The sequence below is a fragment of the Ciona robusta genome, chromosome 12 (genome assembly GCF_009617815.1).
Source record: "Ciona robusta chromosome 12, ASM961781v2".
Taxonomy (NCBI): domain Eukaryota; kingdom Metazoa; phylum Chordata; class Ascidiacea; order Phlebobranchia; family Cionidae; genus Ciona; species Ciona robusta.
Window position 1 is genome coordinate 116,877 of NC_143246.1, and position 19,255 is coordinate 136,131.

The 19,255-nt window shown below is 40.3% G+C and overlaps 4 protein-coding genes across 8 annotated transcripts; 2 read left to right on the forward strand and 2 right to left on the reverse strand.

The window, feature by feature from the left end:
* Positions 1-30: 30 nt before the first annotated feature.
* LOC149726008 (inhibitor of growth protein 5-like) lies at positions 31-1,720 on the forward strand. Of its 2 annotated transcripts, none has more exons than XM_089890858.1 (7): positions 31-203; positions 255-334; positions 489-647; positions 860-955; positions 1,006-1,105; positions 1,173-1,318; positions 1,497-1,720. In XM_089890858.1, exons 1-7 carry the CDS (start codon positions 167-169, stop codon positions 1,599-1,601), a joined length of 723 nt encoding a protein of 240 aa, XP_089746984.1. In that variant the 5' UTR covers positions 31-166; the 3' UTR covers positions 1,602-1,720. The 2 variants fall into 2 exon arrangements, with proteins under 2 accessions (XP_089746984.1, XP_089746983.1); XM_089890857.1 differs by having other exon boundaries at positions 1,158-1,318; positions 1,497-1,680.
* Positions 1,602-14,347, reverse strand: LOC149726009 (proto-oncogene tyrosine-protein kinase ROS-like). 3 transcript variants are annotated; one of them, XM_089890808.1, is made up of 25 exons: positions 14,138-14,347; positions 12,084-12,203; positions 11,872-11,976; positions 11,569-11,676; positions 11,197-11,369; positions 10,063-10,210; positions 9,811-10,004; positions 9,453-9,614; positions 9,175-9,299; positions 8,800-8,970; positions 8,601-8,730; positions 8,340-8,418; positions 8,206-8,286; positions 7,317-7,567; positions 6,981-7,108; positions 6,628-6,757; positions 6,214-6,311; positions 5,956-6,159; positions 4,798-4,932; positions 4,658-4,745; positions 3,357-3,477; positions 3,106-3,182; positions 2,983-3,053; positions 2,783-2,911; positions 1,602-2,590 (listed from the first exon to the last, which is right to left on the reverse strand). In XM_089890808.1, exons 1-25 carry the CDS (start codon positions 14,220-14,222, stop codon positions 2,467-2,469), a joined length of 3,237 nt encoding a protein of 1,078 aa, XP_089746934.1. In that variant the 5' UTR covers positions 14,223-14,347; the 3' UTR covers positions 1,602-2,466. The 3 variants fall into 3 exon arrangements, with proteins under 3 accessions (XP_089746934.1, XP_089746933.1, XP_089746935.1); XM_089890807.1 differs by having other exon boundaries at positions 2,783-2,914; positions 14,138-14,341; XM_089890809.1 differs by lacking the exon at positions 8,206-8,286 and having other exon boundaries at positions 2,783-2,914.
* Positions 14,348-14,476: 129 nt separating this feature from the next.
* On the reverse strand, positions 14,477-16,804 carry LOC149726010 (uncharacterized). The gene is made up of 3 exons (XM_089890852.1): positions 16,283-16,804; positions 15,693-16,062; positions 14,477-15,129 (listed from the first exon to the last, which is right to left on the reverse strand). The coding sequence occupies exons 1-3, from the start codon at positions 16,346-16,348 to the stop codon at positions 14,651-14,653; spliced, it is 915 nt and encodes a 304-aa protein (XP_089746978.1). The 5' UTR covers positions 16,349-16,804; the 3' UTR covers positions 14,477-14,650.
* A 1,208-nt stretch (positions 16,805-18,012) lies between these two features.
* Positions 18,013-19,063, forward strand: LOC149726011 (uncharacterized). 2 transcript variants are annotated; one of them, XM_089890872.1, is made up of 4 exons: positions 18,017-18,151; positions 18,203-18,367; positions 18,773-18,892; positions 18,961-19,063. In XM_089890872.1, the coding sequence occupies exons 1-4, from the start codon at positions 18,114-18,116 to the stop codon at positions 19,016-19,018; spliced, it is 381 nt and encodes a 126-aa protein (XP_089746998.1). In that variant the 5' UTR covers positions 18,017-18,113; the 3' UTR covers positions 19,019-19,063. The 2 variants fall into 2 exon arrangements, with proteins under 2 accessions (XP_089746997.1, XP_089746998.1); XM_089890871.1 differs by having other exon boundaries at positions 18,013-18,367.
* Positions 19,064-19,255: the final 192 nt, after the last annotated feature.

Sequence of the window (19,255 nt, forward strand, 5' to 3'; positions counted from 1 at the left end):
TTGCCACCTAAATTAAGCACCTCATGCGCACTGTCGAATATATTTATTTTTTCTATTTAGACTACTTGCCACCCCTGTGTCAACCGGGGTAATCCCCTATTTACGATGCGAACAGTTACAACTCTTTATATTACGCTTGTTGGGCACGAAGTGGTTTAATAACAAGATGGCGACCGCAATGTATTTAGAACAATATCTGGATAGTAAGTATTTATTTACAATCATATGCAATCAAAGTTACAAACTATTTATAGGTCTTGAAAATCTTCCGTTTGAACTTCAACGAAACTTCCAGTTAATGCGGCAGTTGGATCAAAGGTCAGAAGATATTAAGGTTCGTGGCAAATATTATTTATATATGGGTGAGGTTCTATTGGTATGCCACAAGATATGGGATTCCTAACGTATTGTCTAATGCTTTAAATGTCACAGAGGATTATCACTTGTCCCAAATTAAATACAAACCCAACATTCCCGTTCCACCCCAGGTTGAGATCGATGGAAGAACGGAAGGTTACGTTCGTGAAGCGAAGTCTCTTTCGCCACCTCAGCGTGTCAAGAAAATCAAAGAAATCCAAGAGCGATATTTAAAATGTCGTGAATTCGCTGACGATAAAGTTCAACTTGCGATGCAAACTTATGAAATGGTGAGTTCACCGTGTTGTTTGTATATGGGTGAGGTCCCACTGCATGCAAGGGTGGCCATGTAAGGTGTTAAACTAAACACAGGAGAGGCAGGGATAGTTAGACACAATCCTGTGGAACAAATCTAACTTATTGGTTGTAATGTTTAATTAATGCAGAGCAGAAAATTTCCACCTTGCCGCCTGTGATAATTATCCCTATTATGACATCACAGGTGGACAAACACATTCGAAGGTTGGATTCGGATCTAGCAAGGTTTGAAGCAGATTTGAAGGAAAAGTCGATACAAGACGCTACGGGGACATCCAAGGTATGTTCGTTGTGTAGTTGGGAAAGTTTGGGTGCCAATGGTGTTTATAGGGTGATTGTGATGTCACTATCGGAGACAAGAAGCGAAAGAAAAAAGGTCGCGCGACATCGGAAGATGAGAGCAAGAACGGACGGAAAAAACAAAAGACGGGTGAATGTTCGGTTAAACTAAACTCAATGTTTTTAAACTTATGCTTTTAAAGTTGTCCTCGTTCCAGGTGTGATAGAAATGATGACATCACCGCTCGCTGCAGCTTACCAATCATCGGACGTGCTTGATATGCCTGTGGACCCGAACGAACCAACGTATTGTTTGTGCCACCAAGTGTCGTACGGGGAGATGATCGGTTGCGACAACCAAGATGTGAGTTGTTTACTACAAATATGCGGCAAGTGTCCGGCTGATCATATGTTAATGATGTTGCTACCATTGTGGAAGTATGTGTATCTAGACCCTTATCGGTATTTGCCCCAACCCAGTGGTCACTAATTTTGTCCCCCACAAAGTAACATACATTGTTTAACTCATTCATCTATCACAGTGCCCCATCGAGTGGTTCCACTTCGGCTGCGTTGGATTACAAACAAAACCGAAAGGAAAATGGTTTTGTCCGAAATGTAAAGATCGAGACCGAAAGAAAAAATAATTTTAAAAGATATTTCTTTGTATTGTTAGTTTCCGCAAACATGTTTTGTTAAAAAATAAAAACAAATATGGATAAGTCACCTTAGTTTGTGCAATTAATAAAATGATCATTTAATAAAACGCATGATGTTGTAAAGTGCAAGGTCTTGCAAAGTAACTTATATGGTACGTATGTAGTGTAGGTAAAAAGTAACTTGGTGGATAGTAACCTCTTTTACACTGATGATGGACCAAGTTACTGTCTGGATACTAAACTCATGATCAGCAGATGTTTCGGACAGTAACTTGGTGGATAGTAACCTCTTTTACACTGATGATGGACCAAGTTACTGTCTGGATACTAAACTCATGATCAGCAGATGTTTCGGACAGTAACTTGGTGGATAGTAACCTCTTTTACACTGATGATGGACCAAGTTACTGTCTGGATACTAAACTCATGATCAGCAGATGTTTCGGACAGTAACTTGGTGGATAGTAACCTCTTTTACACTGATGATGGACCAAGTTACTGTCTGGATACTAAACTCATGATCAGCAGATGTTTCGGACAGTAACTTGGTGGATAGTAACCTCTTTTACACTGATGATGGACCAAGTTACTGTCTGGATACTAAACTCATGATCAGCAGATGTTTCGGACAGTAACTTGGTGGATAGTAACCTCTTTTACACTGATGATGGACGAAGTTACTGTCTGGATACTAAACTCATGATCAGCAGATGTTCCGGACAGTAACTTGGTGGATAGTAACCTCTTTTACGCTGATGATAGACCAAGTTACTGTCTGGATACTAAACTAATGATCAGCAGATGTTTCAGACAGTAGCTTGGTGGATAGTAACCTCTTTTACACTGACCAAGTTTATAGATAAGTGATGACATTATGACTTTGAGTTGTTTCACACGCAGGGTTCGTTACTTCATCATCACACCGATAGTTAAGATTATTGTAAGAAGTTTCACAAACAAATTGTTCGTTGCTGTTCCTGGTAAAATAATAATCTTTATCAACAAACAAATTGACAGCCACGTAAAATATTCATCCACAAAGTTAAATACGTGGTAACTTGTAAGCGGGCACGAGGTGTATGAAACAGAACACCCGTGTTATAATGACTGTTGCGAGGGTAAATAACATCCATGTAACGAAACAACCTCGTATAACAAGGAAACCCCACCTTCCATCGTCCAAGGTAGCTTCGTGTTTTAACTTGGGGCTCATCACGTATTGGTTCGTGTTAAGAAGATTCGACACAACCACGTTTGTTTTGTGGATCGGGAGTTCGTTGTAATGGCTTGATGTTTCGCTGCTGTGAATTACACAGGTTACTTCATGCTCGCTGTCAAGTTGTTGTTACAGTGTGCGGATCCAACTTACCTGGTTGGATTCTTCGTGCTTACTTGTCGACTTGGTGAGAAACCAAGTTGAGCGTAGTTAAGTTGGGAGGTCTGGTGGAAAATTTAAATTAAACAAGAACGTAACATATCAAAGTAACTTCACCTCGTGTGTTGAAACGTTGGGCTGGTTAGTTGGCGGGGGGATCCTTAGTTCAGCGTAACATGATGATACAATGTTCTCTGTGATGTCATCAATTATAATATTTATCTCTTTGAATAAGATTAAATAAAACAACGAAGAAAAATGAATAAACACCAAAACGAAAGTCCTTAAAACCTGCTATGGGTAAAAACTACTTTGTGCTAAACCTACAATACAACATGATAACACTGTGTTATTATTATGTTACGAACCGTCGCTTGAGGTGAAACCTCCATTAACGAAACCTTCGTCCGTGCTCGGCGACATCAAGGAGTAATTGATGCTGGAGGTTGATGGGGGGTCGATGGGGATGGTGTTCGGGGAGCATGTGCCCTGGAAGTATGGGGTTAGTAAGGGGTGTACAACTCGACAGCGAGCATGAAGTGTATAACTCGACAGCGAGCACGGGGTGTACAACTCGACAGCGAGCATGAGGTGTACAACTCGACAGCGAGCACGGGGTGTATAACTCAACAGCGAGCATGAGGTGTACAACTCGACAGCGAGCACGGGGTGTATAACTCGACAGGGAGCACGAGGTGTATAACTCAACAGCGAGCACGGGGTGTACAACTCGACAGCGAGCATGAAGTGTACAACTCGACAGCGAGCACGGGGTGTACAACTCGACAGCGAGCACGGGGTGTACAACTCGACAGCGAGCACGGGGTGTACAACTCGACAGCGAGCATGAGGTGTACAACTCGACAGCGAGCATGAACGGCGAGCACGAGGTGTAGGACTCAACGGCGAGCGTAAGGAAGTATGGGGTTAGTAAGGGGTGTACAACTCGACAGCGAGCACGGGGTGTATAACTCGACAGCGAGCACGGGGTGTATAACTCGACAGCGAGCACGGGGTGTATAACTCGACAGCGAGCACGGGGTGTATAACTCAACAGCGAGCACGAGGTGTATAACTCGACAGCGAGCATGAGGTGTACAACTCGACAGCGAGCATGAGGTGTACAACTCGACAGCGAGCATGAAGTGTACAACTCGACAGCGAGCATGAAGTGTATAACTCGACAGCGAGCATGAGGTGTACAACTCGACAGCGAGCATGAGGTGTACAACTCGACAGCGAGCATGAAGTGTACAACTCGACAGCGAGCACGGGGTGTACAACTCGACAGCGAGCATGAGGTGTACAACTTGACAGCGAGCATGAAGTGTACAACTCGACAGCGAGCACGGGGTGTACAACTCGACAGCGAGCATGAGGTGTACAACTCGACAGCGAGCATGAAGTGTACAACTCGACAGCGAGCATGAAGTGTACAACTCGACAGCGAGCATGAGGTGTACAACTCGACAGCGAGCATGAGGTGTACAACTTGACAGCGAGCATGAAGTGTACAACTCGACAGCGAGCATGAGGTGTACAACTTGACAGCGAGCATGAAGTGTACAACTCGACAGCGAGCATGAGGTGTACAACTCGACAGCGAGCATGAAGTGTACAACTCGACAGCGAGCATGAGGTGTATAACTCGACAGCGAGCATGAGGTACCTTACACTCCTGCAAAACCACCAACACATCATTGAACGACGGTCGATCCCTCGGTTCAACTTCCCAGCATTCCCTCATCACTTCGTATCTAAACAATATATATGAAGTTTGTGTTCAAATCCATACAGTGGTAAACTCACAATGGTTCAGGACATCCATGAGGTTGCTCCAACCTTCCCCCCTCCTTTACAAAGTGGATGACCTCAGTATTAGTGAACTCTGGGTAAGGTTGTTGACCGAATGTCATCACCTCCCATAACAAAACTCCAAACGACCTAAATAGATGGGGTTGTTGAATATGTAACTTATTTATCCTCGCATGTCAGGGCACGGCAGTCGTTATAACACGGGTGTTCTGTTTCATACACCTCTTGCCCGCTTACCAGTTACCACGTATTTACAGTTTAGACAACCCATTAGTGACCACTGGGTTGGAGCAATTACCGTTAAGTGTCTTGCCCAAAGACACAACTACAATGGTATCATTACATTTATTTAAAAGTTTTGTTCATCAAGAACAAACTTTTCAAGTTCAAACCCCACTCTGCCAATTGATTATGATGTCATAATGAAAGTAACAATCATCACTTAAAGTGAATTGTCCGCACAGTGATGATCGTTATCGATTATCTAGGGGGGGGGGGTGTTAAAGTATGCGTGCGTTGAACCATAAACACTTAGAGGGGAGGTGTTAATGACGCGTGACATCAGGTTGATTGACAGCTGTGGTTAGTTTGGGTTAAAGAAATCTAATTGATTTTAAAATTGAATTTAAAACATTAACAGTAAGTTTAATTTGTTCAAACTTGGTGAAACTTAAAATAAAAGGCAGAAATTCTAGAGTTGGTTGTTTTGATTTTCGGCACAAAAATTTAAAGTGGTTTTGTTAAAACGGAAGTTGTTACTAATCATTGTCACCCGAGACTCGCTAGTGGCACCGACGGTTGTCACGGTCCACCGGGATGTTACGCACTCTTTACTCGTGGTTTCGGGTTACCAAGAAGGAGGTGTGACATTTATTTGACGCGTCAAATATTCCAATTCAACTCACGAGTCCCGTGAAGTGAAAAATGTAAATAAATAAAAATCATTACCGATACGTTTGTGCCAGACCCTGATGATGTCATCAAATACATATTGTATAAACTCAGCTGTAATTTGAGGTAATTGTTTTAATTAATTATTCAGTAGATTATGTTTTGTTAAAATCATTGTTCTGTATTGTTATTATAATATAATATTGTTATTCACAAAGATATTCTATGTTTTATGACATCATCACCGATGACATCACTCACCACACATCACTTTGAACGGTATACAGTTTCATCATTAAGCTCTCTGGTGCCATCCAGCGAACGGGCAACAACCCCTCCCCCTCCTTTAAATAATAATCGTTCCGATAAATATCTCGGGCCAATCCAAAGTCACCAATCTTCACCACACGATGGCGACATTGGTAATCTTTCGACGAAACCAAACAGTTCCTTGCAGCGAGGTCCCTGTTGTGACATCATAATCAGATAATGCAACAACAACCTCACGACCTAACCAACCTATGAATGAAATGTTGACTCTCCAAGTATTTACACCCCGCGCTTAGGTCCAAACATATGTCAATCAAATCGAGGAACGATAGTTTTGATGACATCATCTGTGTATGACATCATTATTATTATATCATGTATGCATGACATAACATAATTAACAGTAAATATTTTTCTTTATCTTTAATTAGAAAAACAAAGAGGAAATTAACGACAAAACTACAGCTGTCACGCTGTGGTTAAAATGTAGGTGCGATTGTGATGATATCACCAATTTATGACATCACCAATACATGACATCATCAATACATGACATCATCAATACATGACATCATCAATACATGACATCATCAATACATGACATCATCAATACATGACATCATCAATACATGACATCACTAATACATGACATCACCACCACACCTGTGTAGGACGAGCGTGTCTCAGGTACTTAAGCAAATCTCCTCCCTCCATCAACTCCAATATCAGGAACTGGGGTTCGTTGTCCAAACAAACTCCCAACAACGATATGATGTTGCGATGATCAAACAAACTAATCAACAACAACTTAGTCATCAATGTTGTTTCAACAAATAGTTTCACACCATGTTGACGTTGCTACTATTGTGGACATATGTGTCCTTGGACAAGACACCTGGCAACCCTGTGCCAGCAACAACATATACATATCAACAGTTCAGTTTAAAACAATAATTTCACCAAATTCTTAAAATGAACATAGTAATGCAACAAGTTACATCATATTTAACAATCACCTCATGAAGTAAGCTTCCATCAGAAACTCCATCTTTTCATTCTCACTCGCCCCGTCTTTCAATGTTTTAACGGCCACCGATGCCTCCCCCTCCCCCCCACTAATGCCCGCAGCTGTTCCTTTGTAAACCTGGGTGATGAAACTTGTTTATTATATTATTATTATAATTGTGAAAGAAATATTCCCCGATGTTTCATCAGACAGTGAGACAGCATCATGGCCTGCCATCAAGTGTTGTGCTTAAGAATATCCTTGACTAAAATATCTTTTTCCCACTTACAATATACCCACCATGTAGCAACAACATATATACATATATACATAAACTACAACTCACCTCACCAAACGCCCCACTTCCGATCAGCATCCCTAGTTTGAGTTGGTCGCGAGGGTAAATAGGGAGACGATCGCGGTAATCTGTTGGGAGGTTGATCCTTCCCTCGTGGTTGGCTGCGGCCATCGCAAGGTTGGTCATGTGACGCACACGAGCGAGTTCGACGTCCATCCCGGAGTCGATACGGATCGTGGTGATGTCACGAAGATGACGCAACTTCTTCTTCCTTCGTCGTAAAACACGACATCGCCAACCTGGTGGTGAATATAGTGGAGGGAGATTCATATGATACGCCATGATATGATTCATATGATACGCCATGATATGAATCATATGATACGCCATGATATGAATCATATGATACGCCATGATATGATTCATATGATACGCCATGATATGATTCATATGATACGCCATGATATGATTCATATGATACGCCATGATATGATTCATATGATACGCCATGATATGATTCATATGATACGTCATGATATGATTCATATGAAATGCCATGATATGATTCATATGATACGTCATGATATGAATCATATGATACGTCATGATATGAATCATATGATACGCCATGATATGATTCATATGATACGCCATGATATGATTCATATGATACGTCATGATATGATTCATATGATAAGCCATGATATGATTCATATGATACGCCATGATATGATTCATATGATACGTCATGATATGATTCATATGATACGTCATGATATGATTCATATGATAAGCCATGATATGATTCATATGATACGCCATGATATGATTCATATGATAGTGGGAAAGTAAGTGTTGGGTCATAGGCTTAACATGGGATTGGATATAAATTTCATGAAATGCCAACCGTGATACAAATCACGTGAACTTGACTCACATGCAATGATGAATATGATGATGGAAACGAAGATGAAACTTCCAACCGAGGACCCAATCACCATCCAACGAAACCTGCTGTCTGTATCAACATTGTTTACAAGGTGCAACAAACGAAACAGTCAACATTCTTACCACTAGCTGGCAGTGTAAATAGGTAGGGGGCGGTAGTGAGGCTTGCGTCTCCTCGACCAACGTTGTTTCGAGCAAAAACCTAAAAAGAATAAAAAAAAATTATTTTCTGATAGCAAAGATCAAATTAATTAAAACAATGAAGAGAATTAGCAGCAAAACAAGTCGTTAAAACATGCTCTGGTTAAAAACTACTTCAGTAAAACGTGGCCACTATACCTAAGATACAATAAAAACAAATAAGTTGTAGTTACTAATACCTACCCTGAATTGAAACCACACGTTCTGTGTGAGGCCTCCAATCATCCATTCACGTTTCCCGTTAACACTCACGTTCTTCACAATCTTCCAAACCCCGAACAACCGACGGTGACTGGATGGTGGGGTGCGGTTCCTATTAACGTGAACATGTTGTGTTTGTGGCTTGGGTGGTAACAACCCATCATAGACATCATATATTTACCTTGCTTCAATAGAATATTCGAGAATATTTGTCGAGGTGTCAGGTGGTTGCCATGTCAACACCCCGTACGGGGTAACCCCCTCAATGGTGGGGTTAGTGGGGGCGTTGGGGGTTCCCCTTCTTGTTTGTACCGAGAGAATATCAGTGATCGACGATGCACCTGATGGAAACCTGGATGACATCATTGTTATGGTTAAATACACATGATGACATCATAATTAGGATAAATATTTAATTAACAATGAAAAGTAGAAATATTAAACCTTTGCATTGAAACAATCGACCCATAGATTCAACTCAATATTCCACTGATATTAAAACAATCGTTTCTCCAAATCATTTGTTTATTTATTTTCATTGACCAAACAAACTTACACAACAGTGGCGCGCATCGCGTACCCGGTGCCTGACATGAGGTCTGTGATCGTATCCATGGTTGCGCTGCCACCCAGTGGCAAACTATCTATCCAATTATTACCCAGAACATTCGACAGTAATTTCTGGAAAAAGATAAATTCAACATTTATAGAAAAAATATATTTTAAAATTTTTGATTAAATTTTATTCAAGTTCATGATATTTGTGTAAATGTGGCCATACTGTGAGTCCTTGGAAAGACAAACCCCATTTAATATTCATTCTAACCATCTTACCCATGAAACGACGATCTGTACCACCCCGGGTCGATATTGTTCCCAACCAACTGTGATGGAGTCACTTGTAGTAGCTCGAACATTGATTGGGTGGATCGTGTAAGGTCGGCATGTTATGCTGGATGTGCTGGAGGTGTTGCAACCAACGATGGTGGATCCAACCTGTAGTGGGGGATGGGGGTTAGGGGGCAAACTTAACAGGGAGGCAGGGATAGTTAGACACACAAACCTATGAAACAAATCTAACTTATTGGTTGCAATGTTTACTGATTAATGCAGTGCAGAAAAATCAAAGGTTGGCCTGCCCACCCCGCCACCCCAGGTTTGGTTCCTATGTATATTGGGGGTTAATACGAACCGTGTACGTCCCGCCCATTGTTGTTTGGTGTTCGAACACTCTGGCATTGTTGACATCATAATGAACCATCCCATCAGGTGAAGTTACTTGATATGTGATATTCATCAATACTTGGTTGGTTGGGGGGGACCATGATAGCGACAACAATTGGGGGGATCGGGGGTGACATTCAAGTTGCGAGGGGGGGTGAGGTGCTGTGGGGTAAGATGGGTTAGTGGTTGTGGGGTAAGATGGGTTACATATCGTACTCACCTCTACACTTGGTGGTGATATAAACAGGAAGTGACATCACTTGCGAAGATGAGTCAGCATAAAAACAATGTATCGTGAATTTAACCTCGTAATTCACGTTTGGGTTCAAACCGATTAAAGTTGCCGTGAATGAGAATAATGTTGTTGACTGTGATGTCATAAAAAAGTGTGATGTAATAAAGATTGAGTGTGATGTCACAAACATTGTTTACATGACGAAACACGAGACTTGCCTTTGGGCAACAAAGGTGCATTATGACATCACAAACATTACATCATGATAAACAATAAATCACGTGATGTAACAATCATGAATCACGTGATGTAACGATCATGAATCACGTGATGTAACAATCATGAATCACGTGATGCAACGATCATGAATCACGTGATGTAACAATCATGAAACACGTGATGTAACAATCATGAATCACGTGATGTAACAATCATGAATCACGTGATGTAACGATCATGAATCACGTGATGTAACGATCATGAATCACGTGATGTAACAATCATGAATCACGTGATGTAACAATCATGAATCACGTGAAGTAACAATCATGAATCACGTGATGTAACAATCATGAATCACGTGATGTAACAATCGTGAAACACGTGATGTAACGATCATGAATCACGTGATGTAACAATCATGAATCACGTGATGTAACAATCATGAATCACGTGATGTAACAATCATGAATCACGTGATGTAACAATCATGAAACACGTGATGTAACGATCATGAATCACGTGATGTAACAATCATGAATCACGTGATGTAACAATCATGAATCACGTGATGTAACAATCATGAAACACGTGATGTAACAATCATGAATCACGTGATGTAACAATCATGAATCACGTGATGTAACGATCATGAATCACGTGATGTAACGATCATGAATCACGTGATGTAACAATCATGAATCACGTGATGTAACAATCATGAATCACGTGATGTAACAATCATGAATCACGTGATGTAACAATCGTGAATTAACCTTCAATTTTCTGAAGAAACTTTGAAATTTGCTGTTAAAAGTTTGAAACATTGTTAATCAGACAAAGGTAATTAATCAATAGTTAGTGAGTTGCGAGCCCCATGGGTAAATAAGTTTCATTCACCTGTTCAATGTAGTTTGCGTTGGTTTGTTTGTATAGAAACGAATAAACTGAGGTAGATGAAACACAATGGTTGGGTTGTGATGTCATAATATCCGATACATTGAACACAATTGAATTAGAACGAACATCCGTAACCGATGGCAACTCGTTGATTAGCATGGGACAAACTATATCTGTTTATATGGTTTCTATGTTGAAATATTATATTTCTATTATCCAATTAAGTGATAACATTTTAAAAACATTATCCTCAGCCTATTATAATAAATAGTATAAAATAATGAGTTAGGTGTCTAAACTTTTATTGTTGTGTTTTATTCATGTAGGTAAGGATGTCATCTCCTCTCCCCAGGATATTCAACACGAACTCACTTGGGTTGTTCGTTGACGATGAATATGAAGAAACAACCGACATGTTTCGTAGAAATAACTTTGAATTATTTACAATCCAAAACAAACCCCCATCCAGTAACGACAAATCTATAATATCAATATTATTCAATACATGGTTAAACAATTATGTGTTTAATAATTCAACTTATTTATCCTCGCATGTCGGGGCAACGACAGTCGTTATAACATGGGTGTTCTGTTTTATACACCTCGTGCCCGCTTACAAGTTACCACGTATGTAACTTATTTATCCTCGCATGGCGGGGCAACGCAAGTATATACCTGCATAGTCATGATGAACAACAGAACAAGAACAAGTTGTCAAAGTAACAAACCAAACAGATGAAGTTCCGCAAATATAAATTCCTTCCTCAAACATTTGGCATCCTGGAATATCATTGGTTTACTTGTAAAGTTTAACATGTTTATATACTTTCTATAATTAGTTTAACATTTTGCCAAATAAAAAGTACATAGTCGAAAGCTTGGTTTACCAGCTGTCATGTTTGATACATCCACCAAACATCTTGCATCATCGATGACATCATCAGTGACATCACACGAAATATTGGAACAAGAATTCAACTTTTCGAACGAAGAAACTTCAGTGGGACCTTTAAAAAAACAAGGACCTCATGCTCACTGCCAAGTTATAACATGGGTGTCTTCTTATACACCAGACACACATGGTGTTTTCATACACCTCATGCTCACTGTCGAGTTATAACATGGGTGTCTTCTTATACACCAGACACACATGGTGTATTCATGCACCTCATGCTCACTGTCGAGTTATAACATGGGTGCCTTTGTATACACCAGACACACATGGTGTTTTCATACACCTCATGCTCACTGTTGAGTTATAACATGGGTGTCTTCTTATACACCAGACGCATGGTGTATTCATACACCTCATGCTTACTGTCAAGTTATAACATGGGTGCCTTTGTATACACCAGACACACATGGTGTATTCATGCACCTCATGCTCACTGTCAAGTTATAACATGGGTGTCTTCGTATACACCAGACACACATGGTGTATTCATACACCTCATGCTCACTGTCGAGTTATAACATGGGTGTCTTCTTATACACCAGACACACATGGTGTATTCATACACCTCATGCTCACTGTCGAGTTATAACATGGGTGTCTTCTTATACACCAAACACACATGGTGTATTCATACACCTCATGCTCACTGTCGAGTTATAACATGGGTGTCTTCTTATACGCCAGACACACATGGTGTATTCATACACCTCATACTCACTGTTGAGTTATAACATGGATGTCTTCTTATACACCAGACACACATGGTGTATTCATACACCTCATGCTCACTGTCAAGTTATAACATGGGTGTCTTCTTATACACCAGACGCATGGTGTATTCATACACCTTATGCTCACTGTCAAGTTACAACATGGGTGCCTTCTTATACACCAGACACACATGGTGTATTCATACACCTCATGCTTACTGTCAAGTTATAACATGGGTGTCTTCTTATACACCAGACGCATGGTGTATTCATACACCTTATGCTCACTGTCAAGTTACAACATGGGTGTCTTCTTATACACCAGACACACATGGTGTATTCATACACCTCATGCTCACTGTCAAGTTACAACATGGGTGTCTTCTTATACACCAGACGCATGGTGTATTCATACACCTTATGCTCACTGTCAAGTTACAACATGGGTGCCTTCTTATACACCAGACACACATGGTGTATTCATACACCTCATGCTTACTGTCAAGTTATAACATGGGTGTCTTCTTATACACCAGACGCATGGTGTATTCATACACCTCATGCTTACTGTCAAGTTATAACATGGGTGTCTTCTTATACACCAGACACACATGGTGTATTCATACACCTCATGCTCACTGTCGAGTTATAACATGGGTGTCTTCTTATACACCAGACACACATGGTGTATTCATACACCTCATACTCACTGTTGAGTTATAACATGGGTGCCTTCTTATACACCAGACACACATGGTGTATTCATACACCTCATGCTTACTGTCAAGTTATAACATGGGCGTCTTCTTATACACCAGACGCATGGTGTATTCATACACCTCATGCTCACTGTCAAGTTATAACATGGGTGTCTTCTTATACACCAGACGCATGGTGTATTCATACACCTTATGCTCACTGTCAAGTTACAACATGGGTGCCTTCTTATACACCAGACACACATGGTGTATTCATACACCTCATGCTTACTGTCAAGTTATAACATGGGTGTCTTCTTATACACCAGACGCATGGTGTATTCATACACCTCATGCTTACTGTCGAGTTATAACATGGGTGTCTTCTTATACACCAGACACACATGGTGTATTCATACACCTCATGCCCACTGTCGAGTTATAACATGGGTGTCTTCTTATACACCAGACACACATGGTGTATTCATACATCTCATACTCACTGTTGAGTTATAACATGGGTGTCTACTTATACACCAGACACACATGGTGTATTCATACACCTCATACAGACTTACCTTGTAAAACTGAGCCCCCCAAAACCTGCCCCACAAACACATGAAGTACCAAACAACCCACGACCACCAACAGGGACCATTCCATTGATTTAAAGCAACTATTCCATACTCGAACCCCAATCGCGCACACGGGAAGTTGTAACACTGGTTAGACTGTGACATCATAATTGAGAGATCGTAGCAAGAACAAACGACGAGAGTTTCGCGGTATTGTGACGTAAAAGAGAAAAAAGCACTCTAACAACATGAGTGTGACGTCACAAACATAGTGATTCGAGAGTGAGACAACTTGTATTGTGATAAAATATTTGTTCTGTTACGTTTACAACACAAACAATGGACATCTTTTATTATTATTATTTATTTTTAATAGAAGACAACTAACACACACGGAACCTCATCAATGAAAAAATGATTAAAAATACTCGAATTTAATCGATTGTTACGTCATAATCATCAAGTCCTTGTTTCGTAACAATCATCTTCTTATCTTTGGAACTTTAAAAATAAAATTTAAAATCGAATTCCCGAATACCTTGAAACTGGCCACAAGCCCTCCCTTCCTACGTCATCAGCTCGTGACGTCATCAACGATGTAGGTGGCTGTCTAGCGCCAGCTACCGGTGGCATCATAAGTGAGTATCTGCTCTGCGTGGCCGCTAGTGCAGCAGCAGAGAGCCCGTATATATTAGGGAGGTTACGGTTGGGGTATGATGGTGTTGGTGGTAAACGAAAGTTGTAGGGTTGCCATGGGTCACCTGGGAAACCCCCCTGTATTGAGGGGTAAGGGTCAAAGGTCGGGGGAAACGAACCAAATATGGTTGGGGGGTGAGAAGGTAAAAACATCATTGACGAAGTTTGATTGATTGATGACGTCATACCACGGATGACGTCATTAGCAGAGAAACTTCGGGTGGTTTTGATTGGTGGTTTGTAATTTGAATCCCAGAAACTTGGCGGGAAGTTTCGACGAATCATCGGCGAGCTGTCGTCTGTGGATTGTGACGTCATAAACATATTGAGCGATGGAGGTATAGACGCTATGTATATATATATGATATCTATAGATGTCACTTATTTCTCCTCGTAGAAATTTAGACAATCCATTAGCAACTATTGGTTAAAACAAAGCGCAGAAATTAAATATTGTAAGCAATCTTTTGTTCGAACATCAATCGTAAGTAAGGCAAGAAATTACTAATATATCAGATCACGTGTCACCCCTCCCACAAATAACGGTCCCCCCCCGTAAATTGCTTAACCAATTCCAATTGTTCATTGTGCTTACCAATTACCTCACAACCTCATTACGTCATACTTACGTCATCAAATATTTAACAGACGCCGAACAACTAATGAAGGTTTTTCTAATTAAGTTAAAAGCGCGCACGGTGTTTCGCGTGTGTGTGACGTCACAGAGGAGTTAGTTGTTAAACAACAAACCGGTTTGTTACGTCATTATCTCTCATCCAATCAAATTTAATAGTTTTAAAATCAGAAATTAATCCTAAAACTCCCTAAGTGGAAATATTGAAATAATAGTCTTAAGCTTTACCTTTCGGGGTTGATTTATTATCATGGTTGAGTGCGCGCGTGAAATGTTCGTCAACTTCGTTGCTTGTTTCACCGTCGAAGTAATTAAACATCACACATCGGGAACTTATGTGATGCATCGACCGGGATTTCATCTTCCTAAGCCGGCAGGTTGATCGTTGGAATCCCGATGTATCAGGTGACAGTGGGCGGGTAGTGATGGATGAAGCTTCGTTATTTTCAGTTGTTTCATTTCCCCAACTTTGCGCTTCATCCCGACCACTTGCCCCCGACATCGAGTAATCGGGGAAATGTTTGGCGGGGAATGAGGGTTCCATTTCTCCGCGGATGTGTCTAGCAGTTCCCGATATATCCATATATTTCGTCAGATTCTGCAGACCAAACGACAATTGAAAGGAAACTCTCGAAAATAGTAACCTTGTCATTTTGCAGCAAGGACCTTAAAGAGTTATGGAGTTGTGGGCACAAGGTATTAACCGTAGCCGTAGCTAGTGCAAATGCCGCTTAAAATAACAAAACAAAGAAATATCTACGTTGAACAACGCTGGCTGTAGATATTTCTTTGTTTGTTCTTTATACAACCTGACTTACCTGGTTGAACTGTCGCCCGTGGTCGAGTTGGGTGATTGGTTGAAACAAAACTTCCATGCAACTCATCCTAACTATTCATACCTGGGTGTATGGGTCGGGGTTAATAAAACATATGATTGGAATTACAAACTCATTATTTCTTCACCTTGACGCCAACCAAATCTAATCATGATTTAAAATGAAGGTCCGCCTAATTTACGAAACTTATTCACACAAATTATTATGGGTATGATAAGTTAAAAAGTTGGAATAAAATAACGAAAATGGGTCGGCGCTCACGTTTCATGTTCGTATAACGAACTCTATATATTAAACTTCCCGACTGCCATATAACTAAACTCATAATCAGAAGATGTTTCGGACAGTAACTTGGTGGATAGTAACCTCTTTTACACTGATGATGGACCAAGTTACTGTCTGGATACTAAACTCATGATCAGCAGATGTTTCGGACAGTAACTTGGTGGATAGTAACCTCTTTTACACTGATGATGGACCAAGTTACTGTCTGGATTCCAAACTCATGATCAGCAGATGTTCCAGACGGTAACTCGGTGAATAGTAACCTCTTTCTCAAACCTTTCACTTCACATTTGCAGCAACTGAAATAGCGACATCTCGAAACATGAAAACGAGCGAAAAAAGACGTCGAGCCTTCACCCGTCACTTAAAAGTCTTCTAATTGTGACGTCGAAATGGTTCATTGCTTAACAAACAATCTGTACTGTGACGTAACAACAAAATATCTCTATAACGGACGACTTAAATTGAAATATGTTAATGACGGAAAGTAACGAATGGTTGGCAAACCCTATGTTATACTTTCGCTATAATTGATTTTTAATTCGAATAAGAGACTGACGATGCCATTTAGGCGAAATATATTTCTTTGGTACTAAATAGGGGTTAGACTTGATTTTCGTTGGTTATGTTTTCGTAGCACCAGATCATTTAAATATATAAATTCGGGATTTCTTAAAATAAAGTTTAATGACGTCATAATATACAATAATTGTGACGTCATAGATAATAGCAACAGTTAGCGAAACTATTAAACCATGCATTTTGTTTACAAAGAACAAGTAACGAATCATTTTCATCCCAAGATTTGTTTTATGGGCGTGGCATCATGTGAGGGCTTCGTGACGTCACATCCGGCGACCTTTGTTTAAAGTCGTGTTTGAAATAATTGACCTGCAATCAAACTCAATCTTTGAACAATCCAATTAACAATAAACAATTGAGTTCGAATTATTTATTTAAATACGACAGCGAAAATCACGATAATCAAAACAACAAAGAGAAGAAGTATAGCATGCAGTCGTTAAAACACGCTATGGGTTAAAACTACTTGAGGAAAAATGTCAAATAAAAGCGCGGCCGCTAAACCCACAAAACAATAACTTTTAACTCATATTAAACAAACGATTACAATTGTGACGAAACAAGTGAAATGTTTTCTTCGCTATATTGGTTTCTCGAATATTCCCATTGTTACGCAAAACCACTGAAGCGTGACTTGCATTGTTTACGTCAAGTTGACATTATGACATCACAATAACCTTATGACATCACGACGTGTGTGGCAACGTCACAGCTGTTCATAATCTTTGTGTAAACATAGATGACGTAACAATGAGTGAATTCTAGTAAATTCTCAGAACTTGGTTTGTGACGTCACAGTATGATTGTCGCGCGCATTCTGGAAACGATTCCTTGCACGGGTAATTATTACGAAAGTTGGGGCGTTAATTAAGTAGTGTGTTACCGCGTGGTGGATGGTTCGTCATGAGTTGTTGTATGCGCGTAGTTGTGTGTTGCTTGCTAGAAGATGATCGTTGAAAGTAAAAAGGTTTTGTTGAATGGAAGGTATGTGCGGGTGAATATGTATACGTGGTTGTTACGTCATATACGTCACAGGTATCTATATCCTCACGATAATGCGCGTGATGACGTTGATAATACAGTGATGTCATCATCCAATGACGTCACACACCCGGAAGTTGAATACATAAGATCAAGATGTTATTTGGTGACGTATTTCAAGGGGCATCCCCGGGATAAAGTGGATGAACATTTCAACCGGTGGGTGGCGTAAAACAACCATTGTTACGTCATATTATAAATATTCTTATTTAATAGTTACGTCATAGACTCACAGTAGTTCTTCTATATGGTTGGATGTGTTGAAACTAACGGAGTTTAAAAGGTAATGGGTTTAAGGCTTGTCGCTGCTACCATTGTGAGCGTATGTGCCTTTGGACAAGACACTTGACAGCAATCGCTCCAACCCAGTAGTCACTTAAGAGTTGTCCAAATTATCAGCCACACGTAAAAAAAAACTCTCCAAAATACGGGTAACTTGTAAGTGGGCACGAGGTGTATGAAACAGAACACCCGTGTTGTAACGACTGCTGTCCCTGCCACGCGAGTATGTAAGTTACAATTCATCCCTATTATAATACAGAAAATTCAAAACTTATCACACAGGTCACTACGTCATCGTGACGACAAACCAATCAATGACGTTACAGCACACAATGACAAGACAACAGGGGAAACCCCCGATCACGTCACAATTACCGGAGATTTCCCCAACGACTTGGATTGGTATGTCCATTGTTACGTCATAACCTCCCTCATTACGTCATCCTGATTAAATATCTTCCGCCAACCAGGTTGGAGGATTGGTGCAACGTCACACAACCAACCAATGAGGTCCATGGAAAACATTAGTATTGTGACGTAATCATGACGCTTACATTAAACTGATGACGTCAATATTTTGTTTATTCCTCCCGCGGTGGTTTAGGAGTGGGGTCATGTAGCGGACACACAAGGGGGGTAATTAACGATGCGTATCGTGCTTGACACTAAGACCTCCTTGGTGTCCAAACCGAAATATTTGTCTTAATCTACTTTAAGTTGAAACCTCAGGATTACAATGTTAGCGTTAAGTAGTCAAGCCTTTGT